The following is a 19,448-nucleotide window of genomic DNA, read 5'->3' on the forward strand; positions in this document are numbered from 1 at the left end:
AAGTCTGTCCAAAATCTGGATGGCTCTGGAAAATATACAGTGGACATTTCAAACAGCTGCTATGTCCTTCTGAGAGAGTATATTTATATCACATACTTTTCTGCAGAATTCATAGGAAGGGAGATTAGAATAACCACAATGGCATAATCAGCCAAAATCACAGAACTGAGAAAGGAAACTATTAGCTAAGAAGCTAGTTTAAAGATGTCCTGCCACACCATTCTTCTAATCTGGCACAGAGTACAGTGCTCTAGAATTGCTTCTTCACTATAATTTATTCTGTAGATCCTATATATGTTTGCATTTGTATTCCTAGTATGTTCTGTGTATTAAACTCTAATCTTAACTGCTTAAACCACTGAATAAGAAGGGAAAACTCTAGCTTTTAATGTATAACCTTAAAATCTCCAGAAATTAGTATTCTGCTGTTGGACAGCTGGGAAACATATATAGCAAGTGGTTTCAGCTATAGTTCTACAAGGATGCCATAAAATAGCTTCTGCCAACTCCTTCTTCAGTAAAGTGAAAGTCATTTCTTTGCAACTGAATGTAAGTGCTGCTTTTTAAAACTGCAATAAGGTCATTTCAAAACAATGGCATTTTGACAAAAAGATAATTTTGGTATAATTTTTTTCATCTTTATCTAATACATAGGGACTACTGTTTAAAAGCCTGAATCTTAGCGTACAGCCCCCATTCCTGGGGCAAGCCAAGCATTCAATGTACACTAAAGCATGTTAAAGCGGAAGATGCTTTGAAGGATTAGGCACTTCCATCAGCTGCAATTTACTGACAGCTAATTTGATGTTGCTGTTTTTCTTTCATCGGTGAAACCAGCACCTAACAATTGGATATATTATATCCAATAACATACTACACAGATACAAAAAGATAAGAGGAATCTAGGGGAAGAGGCTAAGACTTCTCATGCTCTTCATCCACAAAGCGAAATGACCCTTTTACTGGTATACGTAAAGAATGGAATTTCCCCAAAGCTCAAAGTGCCTTCCTGTCAGAGCAAGTTAAATCCATTTAATAATATTGATTAGTTTTCTATACAGTGTCATTCCACAAGACCACCCACAGCTTAATTACCACAGTTTGATAGATAAATTACTCTAGCAAAAGATTGATTTTAATTTTCTAACAAACAAACAAAAGGAAACAAAAAGAACTAGGCCAGGTTCCCTTTATATTGTCTGCAAAGAAGCGATGACCTGGATAACACATACTGAAGAATACAGGAGTAGTCTAGGTGCCACATAATGGCTCTTCATTTGCTTTGGTACCTCAGCGCAAAGTTCTTTCATTCTATGCTTTTGACCAGCTGAGCCACGATTTCCTCCCAGTGAACAGTAAAAGCAAGTGTACATCCACTGCTAGCATAATTGTTTTTCCACCTGACTATCCCGTCTCTTATCAGCAGTTTCAACAACAGACAACATGTCAGAGAACTGGTGCCGAATTTGACAAACAAGGGAAAATATTTCCCTGAGGGGCCATTACACTTTTGTCTTCAGCCTGTGTGCAGCACTGCTGTGACCATATTGTGTTCATTCTTCTGATTATATTTAAAAACAAATAAACCCAGCAAATTAGACTTACAGAGATTTTAAGTCAACCCAGAAAATAAGTAGTAACTGAAAACTTCTACAGGAGCTTAGCATGTTAGAATAGTCAAAGTCATCCCAACTACCTTCAAAAGCAAACGAAAATTCCCTAGATTCACATACAAAATAGCCGGCATTGGCAATGCTTGCTAAAACTTTCTTAACTATTTAGTGTCCACCTTACTAGAGTTAGAAATTTCACAGAGCAAGAAGTTCTGAAATCTAGATTTCCAGCTGCTAAATTTCTTCACTTTTTAATCAAAAATATGCTGGTCATTCTTTTCCCTTTAATACACTGTCTATTTGTGAACCTAGAAAAACAGGTATCTAAAGTATTAATTCTGTTCTATGGAAACATGCATTAGTGCAAAATGCTTTAATTGAAACTAGACACAAAAGAGTTACCCGTGTAATAAACGGAAGACCCTGTAGATTGAAACTGTAAAGCAATCTTTGTTTCAAACATAACCCCCAAGCAGTGCCAGAAAACTAAAACAGCACTGCTCTGTTTCAGACTTCACACTACTGGCTAAATTTCCATTCTCCTATACTTTAAAAGTTACTAGTTTTTAGTCAGCTTTATATGGGTAAGTCAACATTTGTCATGGCAGGAAGCCCAACATTATTATTTTTATTAGACTACTACTAGTTAAATTGGCCTAGGATTAAAGAGTTCTAATAAATGTCCCCAAAACTTGGAGTTTAACAAAAAAAAAAAAAAAAAGTATTCAAGCTCTGTTCCACAGGATGTTACCAATATTTAACCTCTAGCAGGATAAAAAACAAAGCAAAAGAAAACACAAATAAAAAAAGGTTAAAATAGAAAAGAATCCATGTTACACCAGAGTATCTTAATACAGCAAACACTTAACCTAAAAATAAAATAAGCAATGCATCTTGGGCTTTTTGCGCCTTCAAAAAGAGGCAAATCTAGAACTAGTTCTTCCCTGTGGAAAGAATTACACTCCATAATAAGCAGAAGCCGGTCAGCTAACTACAAGATTATAAGCAAGATCCAGCCAGGATAACAAGTGAACTGGGAAAACAGCTCTGTTACAAAAGTGCTGGTGGCTGCTCTTACAGAGCTGGAACAATCCTGGAGCCAGCACAACCTTCTCAGGGGTTACTGGTGCTAACAGAGACTGTATTTCTAGTACCTGAAAAGGCAGAAAATTTGCCTTTGCTTCTTGATACCTTGGAAGTATTCTGATTGGGAAATTCAAGAATATTCACTCTTCTAGAGCCGTGGGCCATGGTCAAGAAAAACAAAGTAGATGATTCAGAGTTTGAAGTAAAGTTACTTCGTACAACACAGGACTAAAATCATCCACAAAAATCCATTCTAAATCCTAGGAGAGACATCCCACAACCAGCAAAGCAAGAAACAATTACTAAGTAACTGAAGTAAATTGATACATAAATGCAACTTGATCAACCAATGAACAACGGTAATCAGTAACAGACCTTCTCAACTTTCTGTCAAAACCACAAATTCAACCACTTGAGCTCTCAGGCGGGGGAAGGAATTGGTCTGTCATCCCTCCTCCACCAGTCTTCACAAAAACAGCCAGCAAATAAAGCAAAACCCAGAGATATTTTGCTTTAATCATAGTATTATAAAGAGGTGAATCCAAAACAATAGTTGAATACAATGAAAAGCCATATAGAGAAGTGGTGAAGTATCCTCAGGTGAAGAAAATAAGCTGAAGTTTGCATCACATCATTGCATTACGTGTTTCATCAAAGGCTGGCTGCTTCCCCCAAGGAGGCCATCACCATTAGTCCCCACGCTGAAGAACTCGGGTTTGGTTTGCCACACGCACGACAACCACCAAAGCATCAGCAGCAAAAGGACAAGTTGCCTCCAGCCACCTCAGCTGGAAACTCATTTGTCTGCAATATGCAGAAATCAATAGCTCTACCAGCAGTTAGGAAATGAAGGCAAATTAACAGAAAAACCTACAGAGTAAGGTGAATTAACATGAGTAACCAGAAACTCTGAGAAACCCAGACAACTAATGTAGAGCTGATTAAATTCCGAATTTCCTCTCATTAAAAGCTGCTTGTACAGGCCACCTACGAAAGACCTCTTCCATTCTGGAACAAACAAGACATGAAGCTGGCATGCCAGTAAACAAGTAGACAACCTAGGGTGAGTTTCTAAATAGCAATATAAAAGCAAGCTGTTTGTTTCAAACCGCTGTTAGGCAGAACAGATCAGCGATTCCAAGTGTGGTGGTTTGCCATGTTTCCATGTTCAGCTCACTGCAATTATGCGGCACATGAGAATACAGCTACCTGGAACAGACCAAGACTGCAACTCGCTAACATTTCATTAAAAGGGGGGAAAATATAATGTATACTTTTACAAAGATTAAAGACCATTCATGACTTGCAATTTATCACAAAATCTCCTGGCCCCTCTCCCTGTGGCTCCGTGCCCACTTCCCCTGTCAGTGATGCGCCCTGGCCCAGAGGCCTTCGGGTCAGCCTCCTTGTACTCCCCCCTTGCCGCCACTTGCTTGCCGAATTAAACACGGCCCTGAGCACGAGGCATCCCGGACACTCCTCTGGCGTTAATACGTCAGGATATTAGGAGGCAACAAGGACAGACTGTGAACGGCCCCAGTTCCTAGGTCTAACATTCCTGCAGCGTAAGAGATGTAAGGAGATACTGAATAAACTATAATATACTGAAAACAGGAAGGAATCCTGTGCTACTGTTCCAGCTAACAGAGCATAAAACCAGCTCCCTCACAAATCCCTGAGCATAGCCTCACCATACACCCACCCCCACTCCTTACGAAATTTGCTTTGTACTTTAAAAAATACAGTTGTCCAATAACCGTCCCATAGTTCAGTTAGACTGTGATACATTCAATGCAAAACAGCGATGTTTCAAACTAAGCCCGAGGCCTACAACGAGGCAGTCCTCTGCTCCGCTTCTCACCCTGTCACTCGCTGCCCCGGTGAGCTGGAACCATCGCCTTCACCTCCACTTCCACCTGCTGCCCCTTCAGGCGGAGGCAGCAGCACCCTCCTAGCCCGCAGGAGAGCTGCGCAGAGCAAGCAGTTTACGCCTGTGCAATGACATAAGGACTCAGCTTGCTATTATGAGTTCTGAACAGAATTATTTTGCATATTCAAGAAGTACAGTCACAAAATGATTTTTGTTTTAAAACCACGTGGAGCTTCTATGAACACAGCTACAAAGAAAACTGTTAGCAGAGATGCCACAGGAGACAAGGTACGCGCATGACGCAGTGAAAAAACTGCCTTCTCCCAATGTAAACAAAAAATCTGAAAAGACACATTTGTTTTCTGATATCGATATTCCTGCTTTTTCATGGGCCTCTCTGAGCAACTTCAGGGTACTGCTTTACAATTGAAAGCTTCTAGCGCTTTCAACAACAAGAAGTTTTTATAAATGTTTAGCTGACTTTGGTGCTAACACAAAACATATAAAAGGCTGTGCCAGGAGTGCAAGAAAATTCTTAGAACTACTCTTTAAGATGTCCCTCAAAATTAACTTCGGTGAGGTATACAGTAGACCTCAAACACTAAAGCAAGGTGGGGAGGCATCACGTTGGCTCCTGTACCCTGGAGCAGGAGAACATTCTTACTCTGAAGAATACACAACCTTGTTCCCATGACATTAAAGTTGTTTTATTATTTGTTCAGGTTTTTGGGGGAGTGGGAGTGCAAACCTCAGAGAGCATGGGGAGCAAAACTTGTTTGGAATGGCTAAAGACTGCACAAATAGTTGCTAACAGTTATCTCAGAAACAGATACCTCATTTTACCACAGAATCTCAGTCCTCATCTCCTTTTCATTTACACAAAATTGTACAAGTGAAAGAACTGGAGGTTTAAGAAGGAAGAGCTTTTTCTAGCATAGATATTTAGCAGCATTTGGAGAGCTAAGCAAAGCTGTCTCCTCTCCTTGTTTGTAGTTATGAAAAACATGTTTAAATGAGAATACTAATCCTAATCCTAGATGTCTTTTCTCTGCAAACATATGAGCCTTAAGGGATATCAGATTTATTACAAGTTAAGGAAGACATTTTTGAGGGAGGCTCCTTGTCCAGATACTGAGAGTACATCTTGAACTTCTTGAACAGCTCTTGAACTTCTGCTTCTCACTGTACTTCTTCTGTCCTTAACCACAAGCACCATTTACTTTGATGTTGCTCAAGACACTCAAAAGTTTTCATGGTCCTATTGTGGGCATTAAGTTTCAACTTAACCATGCTGATCTTCCCATACATAAATGATGCAATTTCAAACTCGCTCAGTTTCATAACTACTTTTTTTCAAATGTACTCAAGCATACTAATTGCATAACTTTTTTTTTTTAACATGTAGCATTTGTTAAATAGTGTAACTGCAAATTAGATTAAGAATTAACAAGGAAGAGAAGTTTAATATTTCAAAGACTTCCGCTGCATTGTTGGATTTCTTGTGATCAAGAAAAGGTTAAATGGAAATGGTAAAAAAAAAAAAAAAAAAAAAAAAAAAAAAAAGAAGTTAAACAATATTACAGAAGTACTTTTATATATAAATAAAAAAATATAAAAAGACAGAGGACTAGTTCAGTATTTAGATACCCTAGCTCCTCAAGTGATCCTGCGACCAACCATCTCGCTTTTCCATTTTGTTTATCTTTGCTCAGTAAAAGGTTTTGTTGTTTTCATTAAGGCAAGTATCATGTAACTGCTAAGATACACAAGGAAATGCAACACACCAAACACTGATGGTCAGTGAAGAACACCACTGACTTCTCCTGAAATTAACGTTTAATCACTTTCTGATTTTCTATTGCTTTTCAGCCACATTCAGATAATCGATTTTCATATCCATTTAATAGTACATATCCATTAAAACAAAACAAAACGCATCAGTCTGTTACTGGAAGTCAGCCTTAGTAAAAGCTATGTCTGAGCTCATGGTGTTCTTAATCAAAATTACTCCAAATAAGCCATTCCTCTGGTCAGCATACGACGTCTATCACCGATGGGGTTGAATCCTTGGGTGAGAGAGTAGGCAAGTAAAAGCTACTGCTAAAGCTTTTTATATGGATATTGAAACTATTGAAAAAGTAGTAATCAGTGTGGTCTGACAGTCTGCAGCAGATGAACATGTGTCTATTGATCAACAGTTTTGTGAAGGACCAAGAGCCAGATTTACAGAAGATCTTCTGTTCCTGATCAGGGAATAAAGAGGTATTCAAGCATTTAGTAATAGATTTTTCTTTAGCCTTATAGGGTTCTTGCAGCTTCTACTACTTTAGACAGAACCAAGAAGAGATTGAATGGCCAACCACAGTCATTTAATAAAATTCTGTCACACAACAGGATTGAATGAGATTCCCAGAGCATAAATGCAAGGTTGTAGTGTAGGCTCAACTCAGGCTGCCTACCTTAATGCCCTGCCCACGCCACAGACCTCTCTGGGTTGTGCCTGTATACAGAGTCTTTCACAAATGAACACATGCGAGAAAAGAAGCTATTAGTATCTTTTGTTATTGTATCCATGTGTTTTTACCACGTGCTTAGTACTAATTATACTTGTGGGTTATAATTAGTATATGAAATAATCCAAATCCTTAGTGCTCAGTTATCCAGTACCAGAAGAAAATAGCTGCAGAATTCAGCACTGGAAAGAGTCTCTTCTTGCAGATACATAAAACAAAAGGCTTCCTTTTGTCTTGAGCTTTCTAGCTCAAGCAACAAGTCCTCCAAAGGAACACAACAAAAGCTTATCTTCAACTCTCCCATAAGGAGGAGCAGTCTTCTTCCCACTAACTCAGAAGGAATAATGTTTTGTGCACCATTGCATTCACAAGTTTGGTCTTTTAACTTTTTTTAGTCTCAGAGAAACATGGACATAAGTGTGTCATTCAATATTATAGGTACTGCTAAATATCTCATGTGTTTAACTACATTTCAATACAGTCAAGGGCAGATTAAATGTTCTTTCAGAACAAACACATGAAAAAATAGTTCAATCCTGATTCTAGTTACGCCGTTTGTTCAGATTTGATTTTTTTTCTTTTTTAAGATATGTAAAGTAGTTGTGAAAATCTTCCCTTTATATCAGTTGTCATGTCTGTATTTGGCTGGCACAGATTTTTCATTTGTTTTCTCAGGGTGCCCAAAACTATCAACATAGCATTCTCTTAAAACATAGTTACGCCAAATTACACCTACCAGAGGTCTACTTTGTTTCTGAAGGCTTTAGAATTGTATCCAGTAGAGGAATGATACTAGTATCTATAAAGGCATGTCAATGAAGACTGGGGAATGATGCAAGATTTACAAAAGTATTTGGATATACTACTTCATTCTGGAAGTCATGGACTGCACTGTAAAACTTGTACAAGTTTCTAAATCTCCATCTCAAATCACTTCCTGACTGTTATATAACTTGTTTTTATATAAATCAGCAGGCTCGAACCTTGTTATAATTAATTTTATTTCTTTAAGAATAAAAGGAAATCAGATAAGATTGTTCATACCGAACAACTAAGCTTTCCAGGCAACAAAGGCCCTATGATTACAAAACTGCATGTGCGTCTCATCTACAGAACATCAGCTGTAGCCCCATTATGCCATTCCTTTCATCCCAGCAGACTGCGTCCCTATGGGAAAGTGTCAGACCTTAACGAATTATCAGTAGCACTGTATCGGAGGGCTTCATAATGTGCCTACTGTTGCACCAACATCTGCTTTTAGGCTCACTCATTCTCAAGCACAATATCAGGTTTCACATCTCATGAAGAACATACAGATTGATTTTTTTTTCTTTAAGTTCACAGATACTAATTAGGTTATTTTCATATTGACGACATGACAGGCAGAATCTCTCTTTAACTGCATCTCTACCTACGTCGAGTTAAAACTGAGGAAACTCTGCTGTACTCACTCTTTGGCTCTGTGTCTCAGTTCCCTGTGACCATACACTCAGTTTACTGATTTCATACAGGAAACTGGTTCAAAGCTGCCTTTGAACACCATGAGCACCATATAATGATCTTATATGACCATTTCAAAAACACTGTGTATTGGGCACCCAGTGGTTTTGGGTATCCCAACAAACCCTGGGTATCTCAACAAACCAGATCCATGAAACTTGTTAAATTTTATCTCATTAATAATAAGACATTGCTAAGTTCACTGTCTGTTGAGCAGAACAGCTAAGACTCAGCTTTTGCCAAACTCCTGTACCTGTTTGTTAGGATGAGGATTTTTTTTTTTTTTTTTTTTTTTTTTTTTGACACATCTATTCTCGTTTTTGACCCCTTCTGCAGCTCTTCCACCAGGGATTGGCAGGATTTGTATTCAGCAGCTATCATTGGTTATATGATGCCAAAGAATACACCTCAGCACAAAGGCAAATACCAGAACAGCCACACCAGCAAGGCTCACAGCATCTTCCCCAGTGTTACTTTCCTGATAGTAAATAGTACGAAATGACTTAAAAGAAGATACATTCGAAAGCACTGGAAACGAAACTTTCTTCCCAAACTCCCCTTACTGGTTTGCCTTACACCTTGAATTACAGGGGCTGACATGCTCTGTGACAGTCGCACATTGGGACCTTCAGTCCTCAGCCTGCGACGGTGCTTGCTCTTCACTGTGCTCTGCCCACGCACTGCCTATTTCTCTGCTGCTTGTTTCTCTTGCAGGAGCTGAGGAGGGAGCTTGCTTTAACCAGTGGAAGAGCAAATGGAGCATCAAGAGAAAGATGTGCTGCTCTTCATACTTCAAAGCAAGCTAATTTCAGTTCTGCTGACTGTCTGTATTTTTATATTAAGAAAAAGAGCTGGGAAGAGCCCAACACCTCTCTACTGTTTGCACCTAGAACTGTACTGCAGCACTTTATGTGGGGTATGCATGATGTACGTAAAGGCCTTATATATAAATTTCTGTATTAACTCACTTCTCAGGTGTTGTAGTATTTTGTTGCCCTTCAACTGAATTTAGAAATAACTGTGGTGTACTTTGACCACTAGTACACCAGTCTTTTCTTAGATTCCAGATTTTTACTATTTACATACATTTTGGATGTTTTATTAGTCATTATTTTGTGACTGTGCTACTTCCACGAAGTTTGTGCCATGGAAAGTAAAGTGCTGCTTACACAACAGACTAAGTCAGGAAGCCTCTGTTCTCTCCTCCTCCATGCCACTGACTTGTTCCTCCAAAACATCAGTGGCTTTCAAGTCGTGGTCTGCAGGCTAAGTACAAGAACAACTGAGAACAAAGCTATTGCCAGTAAGGTTCAGTTTGCTGCCCAGAGATCTCCACCTGCAAATTTGGGTAAACTTTAACAGTATGCACACACACACAAAGCTGAAAACTAACAGCCTAGCTATTTAGCCTTCCTTAATTTCAGTTTCCATACCTCTAAAGCGCTGATGAAGTATTAACAAAGATGATTGTTTTGCAGTTAGAGATTTCAAATGCGAGTATACCCATTTCAGTAGACAACTTCATAGCACGTGCAGTGCTAGCCTAACCCTGATAAAGTATACACAGTTCTTGCTAGTCTCAGTTAAAATCAGTAGGGTTAAGTTAGGCACATGCTCAAAATCTTTGCTAAATTTCATCCCATGTAAGAACCACCATACATGATCTTCCAGACTACATTTTGCATTTTTTTCACAAGAAACACAAGAAGATTATTATTTAATATGGTCAGAGGAAATATTTAATAATCACGAGCTCTGACTAAAGAAAAAAAAACACTAACAGAAAATCTATTCTATTTCACACATGACAAAAATATGCAAAAATTAGGTAATAATAAAATCAACCAACTTCACACATTGATAATTAAAACTAAACTCAGGCTTTCAAAGCCAAAAATTCATAACACACACCTAACAAGCTAGCTTTCTGGTGTAGTAACACAAAATTGTGGTAGAAGGCGCCCAATAGCTTTGTTTCAACCTGTAAATACTATACAGGGGAAAACGTAAGAGCTAGAGAAAAGTTTTTCCCCCCCATCTTGACAGACTTCAAAGGAACAGGCTGCATACATCTATCCTCACAGTGCTTTCTCAAAGAGCGTTCTTTGTTTTGTTTTGTTTTTTTTACTTCTGCTTCTTTAGCCAAATTTTTGGAGTGGCAGATGATCCTTCCATACCCTACTAAGACAAACAGAAGACTGCTTAAAAGTTTATTTTTCAGCATGTTGGAAGTCTGTCATACTCTCAGTAAACAGCATTTTTCAGCCTGAAAGTATAGTGTGAATTTTCTCATTTGTATAAAATACAAAATGAAAGATTATAAATCCAAAACAACTGTCCTAAGTAAAACATTTGCACTTTATAATTTTGATTGATCACAACTGTTATTCAATACTTCCTCATGCTCTAGGCTTTCACTGAGTTTTGATTTTCTTTGACATTTGACTACAATTAAGCTGTTCTTCCTAATTGTAAGAGAACAGCACTCCAGCTTTTCAGATTTGACAACTCTATTCATTCACAAAAAAAAAAAGAAAAGAAAGAAAGAAAGAAAAAAGGAAAAAACCTTCAGGCACTAAACAGACTAAAAATGAATTTCTTTAAATATTGTATTTAGTAAAACAAATACACTTAAGTGAACCATTTGGTGTTTAACAACTTGCATTTTGCATATATACATATATGCACAAGAGGTTTTAATTTTAAACATGCAGCTGAAAAAAATTCAGTCTTGTAACTGTAATAATTAAATCATTATATGCAGAAGTACACTGAAAAACAAGAGTACAGTATGTTATGTTCTTTATCTATACACCATGATTAAACAAGGACACTTGGATTGGGTTTCTTTTACTTTGGATGCATTCAGCTGCTGGAGGTCATTAATCTTTGATGCAGTGGTACTAAATGCACACAATTCTCTAAGTTATCTTCAAGTTACTCAACACACAAGACTAATGAAAAAGCTATATATATATAAAGTGATAAAAACTTTCAGATGGAAATGTTATCCCTCCTCCAGTGCAGCTGGAATACTTGAGGTCACTGTTTTCTCTCCAAGAAAGCACACAAAGCAGACTAAACATACCTAAAGTATTAAATATTTAAGTATTTCATGAACACAGCTCCTGAAAGGTTCAACCATTTAGGAGAATGAATAAGTTGGCTTTTGATGAATGAATAAATTTTTAATGTTGTATTAAAGGATTTCATGCATTTTAAGAAACAGAGTAGTTAACCCGCTGATATGACAGAGTTTTGAGCTGTGTTACCAGATTAATTCCTTGGTTTATTCCTGGTGGAGAGAAGACACAGACATAATGCTTTAAAACACTTTTTTCCAGATTCCCACCCACTGTCACCAAAGCACATAACCACTAAATTTAACAATTTCTAAGTAAAGGTTAGCACTAGAATGAATTACCTATAAACTTAAAATTACATATCTAAAAAGGACCTTTCTCAGTTAGCCACTGAAAAAAAGAAGTATTAATTCTTTAAAATGATAGCTGCCAAAATCTGCCCTCTGTATTTCTTGCTTTATTTCAGACAAAAATCCAACATCTAAAGATGGCAGTAAAAGATGCCTGAAACAAGCCAGGTATCTATACTTAGAAACCTATTTCTAAAGCACATTAATTTTCCCTAAAACAATGCAGACCAGACTACAAAGAAAAATCAAGTTGCAACCATATCACGAGTAGATTAAGTACCTCTGTCTCCTTAGCTGGGCTGGCCACTGCCTGTACTTCCAAGGCACAATTTGCCCTCTTGACCGTCAGGTAAAAGGGGTAATCCTTGGCCACCATGGTGGCTGCAGGAGGAGTAGTTTCGGATGTCACAGCTGATTCGATTTGAGTACAAAGTGTGAAGACAAAGCTGAGCCTCTCGCCCCGGCACTCAGCAGCTCTGCAAGCGACGTCGGGTCCCCCGGCAGCTTTCTGCTAGCATGACCTGAGAGAGCTCCCGCGCTCGAATAAGGGAGGAAAGAACCGAGCTGCTGGTGTCAGGCAAGTGCAACGTGACGCTGCCCGCTACCGCGATCGACGTCCTCCCACAGGCAGGGGACGGGGCGGGGAGGCGGCTGGAAGCTCAGCTGAATCAGTGGAAAGGAGCAAGTTACTGTAAACTCAGCCGGCAGCCAACAGAACACACACACGCTATTTCTAGTGGAAAAGATGTCTTTTTCTCTCTCCTCTGTAACTTTACTCCCTTACTGATCACAAAGCATTGCTATCATATATGACAAATACAGAGTTGAAGCTAGTGTTCCTGTTTGCTCCTCACAGGGTGACTGCAATTCAATTACTATCTTTTGTTGGGCTTTCCAGGCAGTTAAATACCCGACAGAAATGCAGAACTTCACGGCAAGTAACGGGAATACAGTCCCAGGTGGCACAGTGAGCATGTCCCAGCTACAGGCTGTGTTCCCAGGGATGCCCGTGGCACTTAGAGCGTGACTGCAACGCTCCTGCCATCAGTGGAGGAATGCTGCATCATGTTATGTGGCCACAACATACAGCAGTTTTCTTCCTCCCCCATCCCGCCTCTTTTTTTTTTTTTTTTTTTTTTTTTGTTCACCCACATTGTTGCTTTTTCCTGTCTGGCAAGCAGCAGTTTGTTGCTCGGGTTTTTAAGGTTACACTCTGCTTCAGTTGTTTGGGCAGAGAACTCCCCGGCCTGCACCTTTCACTGCAACAGGCTGAGAGAGTGGAAAAATACCTTTGCCCACCCCAGTGCTTGGCACGTTTCGGCGTCTGCACAGCCAGGCACACTCTGCTTGCCGCTCACCTCGGGGCAAAGGCAGAGAAAAGTTCCTGAAAAGAGGGAGGAAGCGTGAGGGGCCTCGTCTGCAGCATGGGATCAAGGGGACAAAGAGGGCACATGGGAGACGAGGAAACGGAAACGGTGACTAGGAAGCTGGACGGGGGAGAAGGAGAGGAGAACACTTCTAAACATTTGCAGCCAAACAAAAGCAGCACAACTAAGAATAACTTTTACACAGTTTGATAAAGTTCACTTTGTTTTTAAAGGCAGATTGTATAATGGATGTTCCTTTAAAGGCTGTTAATCAGATAACAACACCTTTAGAGTAAGTTTATTCAACTTGCAGACTCAATTCCCATTTGGCAGCCTTCCTGCGATTTCACCAATATCCCAAACGTCTGTAATGTCTCATACTCTCATTCTTCTAGTCCTTTTAGGAGCAACTGCTATAGAGGCAGAGATGGTATCCTGCTGCCTGTTAAACTGGTATCTTCATGTTTTGGAGAAGTCTACTCAGAAAGACCCCAAACAAACTAAAAAACGACCAATTCCTGGAAAAAATCTAGAATAAAATTTGGGATGTACTTTGGGATGTGCAATTTCTCTAAGAGCAGCAGTGAAACCAACACTCTGAACGCTGCGTGCAGGAGCTCTCCCCCATCACCGAAAGGATAGAGTAGGACTGGACGAGGTTTACAGAGGAGCAAAGGTATCGACAAGAGACGTGGAGAGCTTCCACGTGACAAGCAGTTAATCAGGCAGGACACTTCAGACAGGAAGAGAGAAAAATCAGAGCAGATATGATAGAGATCTACAAACCACGGATGACACGGAGAAAGCAAACAGGGAATGCTTGTTCATTGCCTTCAACTACAAGAAAAATGAAGTATTAGACTAAACCAGTTGGTAGCAGATTCAGAGCCAAAAATGTGGTAATTCTTAATATTACATACAATATTCACATTAGAGAGAGAGAGGAAGTATTTGTCACAAGATGCTGTATATATTAAGATTTACAGAGGCTCAAAAAGCAAATGGATAAATTCATAGATGAAAAACATATCACGGGACATTAGAGACAAAAATACCATCTCTGTCTCAGAGTTTCTCAGCCACAAGTTCTTGGATGCTGGGCCAGTATTTTGGGGAAACATGACAGGCTATTTCTGTTTTGTACTCTTCCCTAAGCACGTAACTGTTGACCACCACTGGAGATGTGATATTAAGCAAGACAGACATTTGATGTGGCCCCTTCCTTTCCATATTTCATAAAATATGAAAAATTATGTGGTACTTCATTTAAAGACTACCTGTCTTTCATGAACACTTTGGGAACTACAAATTATGATTTCATATGAGTTTGCATTCATTTTTTTCAAATACTCATTTTTTCACCGCCTTCAGTGTCTCGTTCAGAGGGTATCTACCTCCTCTGAGCACAGACTGATGGCAGTGGACACATTCTGCTTACAATTCAAGCACATCAAAACTCCACTGCACACAAGACATTTAAAATGGTCAAGAAACCCCTGAAAACACTGCAGCTGCTGCATTACCAGGTGAGCCCAAGAAGCCTTCATTTCGAATACCATCTGTGTACATTTGTATGTATGAGCATGTGTGCTAACACCATTTTAAAAATCAGCTTCACTTAAATCAATGAGACAAAATGCCTTCGGGGCTTGCCCTCAAAGCACATCATGCTAATCCTGTAACATGCTTCAAAGCACGAGCAGCACTTCACACAGGACAGGAGTGTACTGGTTCAGAGACCGGAATAATGAACTTTGGTTTATACTTGTAAAAAAATGTGCCAAGAGAGGGATTCTATCTTGTCTCCGTTAATCTGACCAGCAGACTTTGGCTTAACAAAGCATTTTTGAAGACCAAGGAAAAAAAAATCTTAAGAGGAACATAATTCTTTAAGTGCTAAAAATAAGCAGGCCCTTCATATCAATAAGTTTCAGAGCAGCCTGCACCTAGAAGACAGACTATAATTCCTACCAACACCTAAAACAGGATTTATTAGATCTTTGGATGTTTGTCTATTCTAGCAGAAGCGTTTAAATACTGTTTTAGAACTGAAATCTGGACTCAAAATGCATTGATGAACGGCACCTCATTTTAAAAGTATCACAATATCTGATGAAATAACACAATGGTTTAACTCCAAACAATTCTCTGGAAGAGAAACAAGTGTGTCCGCTGCGTGCTGTGCACATTTCATAATCCAAAGCATGCCAATTTATTCATGGCGTTGAGTCCCATCTGTATTGTGCGTCAACACACAACACTGCAGTCCAGTCTGAAAGAGTTTATGAAACTTATTCAGAAGAAGTAATTTACATACACATTTAATCTATTACCTTTAGAGTGGAAAGTGACTGCCCATCAGTAGCAGTCGCTCCCTCACATGTATGCTTGCATGCCTAAACAGAGCCAAAGATCAGCGCGTAAGCTTGTGTCTGAAAGACTCCCCGGAAAACGGCTGTTACCTAGTTAGGGAAATGAAGGGCTCAGGGATGTAAGTGGGGTTTCCAGTCAGACTGAAGCCAGCAAGTCCACTCATCCCAGAAGTTAGACTACGAAGCCACTCTAACACTTTAAAACTAAAGTCTGAACAGCAAATCACTTTCCAAAAAATGAGTTTTTAAAAAGCCAAAGCTGGTGACTAGATGGCACAGCAGACTAGTGCATTGGCTTTGCTATTTCTGTAACAGTTTTTTACTTAGGCCAGAGGTACAGTTTAGTCTGACAGTTTTAAACCAGGGGGAAAAAAATGGTAATTCTGAAAGTCCCTGCTGAGGAAAGGTGCCTGCCACTGCCGCCATGGTTCAGGGCTGAAGTTCACTGGCAGAGGGGCTCTGTGGTCGCCCGCCTCAGGCCAAAGCATTTAGTCACTCAGTTTCTGCATACATTCAAAACCGAATACTAAAGTAATTATTGCAAAAGCATCTGTCTGGATGATAAAGTCCATTGAAATATTTAAGTTTTAGAAGCTTAAAAGAGATGGGGCCAGAATTGTTTTTCATCTTTTCCTCATCTTGAAGATTCATACAGCTCTGATCAAAATCATTTTAAAATTAAAATGAGGTTGATAAAGGATTTCATGAAGGATTCAAAGCATGACGACAAAGAGCAAAACAAAACCATTGCCTTCTAAAAAATATTGAAGAAGCCATGATACTAAGCAGTGGAACAGGGGACTGAAACATTTAACCTTAGCACTTAAAGATGGAAAAAACCAAACAGAATGAAGAATCTTCAACCATCAAAAGGAGTTCAGTGGAACGAAAGAAAAACAAAAAAAAAAAAAAAGAAAAAAACCAAAAAAAGCGCATAAATTGAAGCTGAACTCAGCCAAAGGAAGAAAACTAACAGATTGTTTAAAGATTCGGGTTGGAGTTTTCATTGTTTCATTTAAGTTTTGTTTTAACATGATCTTTGCCAACACATTCCATCTGCCTTTGTGCAGAAACACAGAATCTGTCATTAAACAGAAATATTCTGAGAAGTCTACACCCAGAACTTAATTACTGTCTTCCTCTTGATACACTAATAATGACTGCTTTCCCCATTAAAAGTCTGGTTTGCAAAGCTATTAAAAAAAATCACTAATACAGTTAATTTTCTGTAAACAACTGACAACCAGCTCTTCTGTACTGATCTACAGAAATTGTATTTCCATAATAATAAAGGGCTCTGAACGTCTGTTTGCCTGCCCCTTGCCTCTCCTCCTTCACCCAATTTAAAACAATCCTCTAAAAATTAGCCTAGTCTTAGCTGCAAAGACTCAGCATAATCTTTTTTCATTTTAATTACAACTACCAAAGCAAGAAGAAAAACACTGCTAACAATATATTCCTCTTGGGATTCCTATTTGTGTCAGCTCTTCCTTTTGATCTGTCCATTTTGATGATGTCAAAAAATAAACTTAGGCACACGTCTATGTGTTTGGGAAAATATTGATGTTACACATTCCCAGTAACAAGACAAGAAGTTAATAAAAGGTACAATGCTTTGAAAAATAAAAATGTATTATCACTATCACCTTCAATAAGCTATAGGCATAGCTAATTAAAAAAGCTGAATTTAAGAAGAACACTAAACAATCCATTGTTTTCAAAAAGGATGAATTTCTGTAAGACTACTAAGTTATTCAGTACTCCCCAAGTCATCCTAAGTACAGTAGCTCCGCTGCCCAGTGAAGTTACTCCAGGTTTACGGTAGTAATAAAAGCTTTAATGTAAAGTATATTGCAGAGGACCAGCATCTCCATACAATTTTGACTAAGTGTGGAAACATTACTTGGGGTATAGTGTTTCCGGAAATTTTACCCATCATAAAAACCTGTTTTAAGTAAACCACACTGCATACACATTTCAAGAAAAAAAATCTCAGTTATTTGCACTCCATGGAGTATCCTGAGAGTACAGTATCTCATATATGCACCTATCATATGTACGTGGTTTCACAAAAAACAGAAACCACTGCTTAGAAGAGATACATTTTCACTAACATTATTCAAGAAAAACTACCATTCTAAGACATCCAGTAGCTACTAACCAAGCTAGTGCTGCACACGCATGCAGAATTTGGCACTTACTGGATCTCTCTGAAACCTCAAATGTACTCCAGTATCTCTTCAAGGAAATCATTAGGAAGCTTTCTTTTTAGAAATTTTTTTCTGAAGCAGTTGATTTCAACCAAACCTTATTGATTTGAATCTGCTCGAGCTGGAATGCAGAAATCCTGACAATGCTGATTTAGCACGTAGCAAGCATAAAAACTGCGAGATAAAGGGAATTTAGAAGGCAGTTAACACAGCTGTTCATGAAACTGCAGTTCACCAAAAAAGATAGCTTCTCCACAAGTGGAGGAATATTTTATATTTATACGCACCTAAGAATCAAATAGGGATCATGCACATGTTAATGCAAGTGACAATTTGCTAGGTAATACCTCCTAGAAACAGACCATTTGATTAAAAATACTGATCCTCAGAAATTCCAATAAAATATGATTACAGGAGAAGTGATTACCATTAAAAAGTTCTCTCAAAAACCACGGCTGTCATTTTTCCGAGCAGCATCATATTCCTGCAAAGGTCAGCTCAGAACAAAGAAATACTTCTCAAGGGAACATCTGACATTATAAAACTGAAACCCAAATTTCTATTCTTTCGAGATTCTCCTTTTGAAGACTGCCTTTCATATGACCCTTATTTGTGTAGCTTATGGCGTAACAAAAAAAGCAGGAAGTTAAACACCTAGATTTCCTCACTGTTATCATAGGCTACATTTGGGGATTTGCAGCCAAGATGCCCTGAAGTAATCCTGAGTTTTGTCAAATAAAATTAGTAAGTAACAGGAGTCTCCGTTATCCTCCATAGTGGATGGTGGCACTTGCAAAATGCCACATTTAGTTTGAAGCACATTTTGCTTGAACCGAGCGATAGACGCACACGATTCTCCTGCACAGATCATCGCACTGTCGTATAAGCACACATCCAGTCAGCACAGCAGTTCACACGCTTTCAAGATGAAACACGCATGTATCATTGAAGCTTTTCTTATGAACATCACCTCCGGAACAATTTTGCACTGGGAGACAAACGGATGAAACAATCCGCCAGACTTCATTTTTTCTCTTCACTAACGTCATGTAACTTCTGATTACTACAGAAAGCACCGTGTGGTTAAACGATGTCCCTTAACAGCCACATTTGCTTTGAGACAAAAGTGTTCCCTTCCTGAACACAGAATTTATCCTTAGGAAGAAGATAATAAGCCCTTTTTAAAGCTGCCTTGAATTGATATAAGAAACAGTTGTGATGACTGGCCACCTGCAACGCGAGACTAATGATGGCCAGCTGAGAAAACCGGGATGGGATTCAGGCCCCCCCCCCCCAACACACCCAGCGCCACAGACTAACTCCTGGCACTGGTGGTGCCCCCGGAGGAGCCAGCGCCGGGGACGCGGGGAGGCGGCATGGAACGAGCCCTGGCGAGGCCGGCTCGGCACGAAGCCGCTGCCTGCGCCTTGCTGGGGAGGGCGGCAGGAAGCTTCACACCGACTTATTGGTGAGGATTTCAAACA

General features: G+C 39.2%; 1 protein-coding gene across 8 annotated transcripts in view; it reads right to left on the reverse strand.

The window, feature by feature from the left end:
- Positions 1-19,448, reverse strand: part of ARHGEF3 (Rho guanine nucleotide exchange factor 3) — a 144,599-nt gene that overhangs the window by 25,606 nt on the left and 99,545 nt on the right. The window contains exon 1 of one of the 8 annotated variants that reach the window (XM_026096240.2): positions 12,296-12,548. The exons of the other annotated variants lie outside the window; for them this stretch is intronic. Within the exon in view, the coding sequence (XP_025952025.1) occupies positions 12,296-12,391 (96 nt within the window). The 5' untranslated portion in view covers positions 12,392-12,548. Of the gene's footprint in view, positions 1-12,295; positions 12,549-19,448 lie in introns of those variants that run through there. 8 annotated transcript variants of the gene reach the window in all.

Source organism: Dromaius novaehollandiae, chromosome 12 (assembly GCF_036370855.1).
Source record: "Dromaius novaehollandiae isolate bDroNov1 chromosome 12, bDroNov1.hap1, whole genome shotgun sequence".
Lineage (NCBI taxonomy): Eukaryota > Metazoa > Chordata > Aves > Casuariiformes > Dromaiidae > Dromaius > Dromaius novaehollandiae.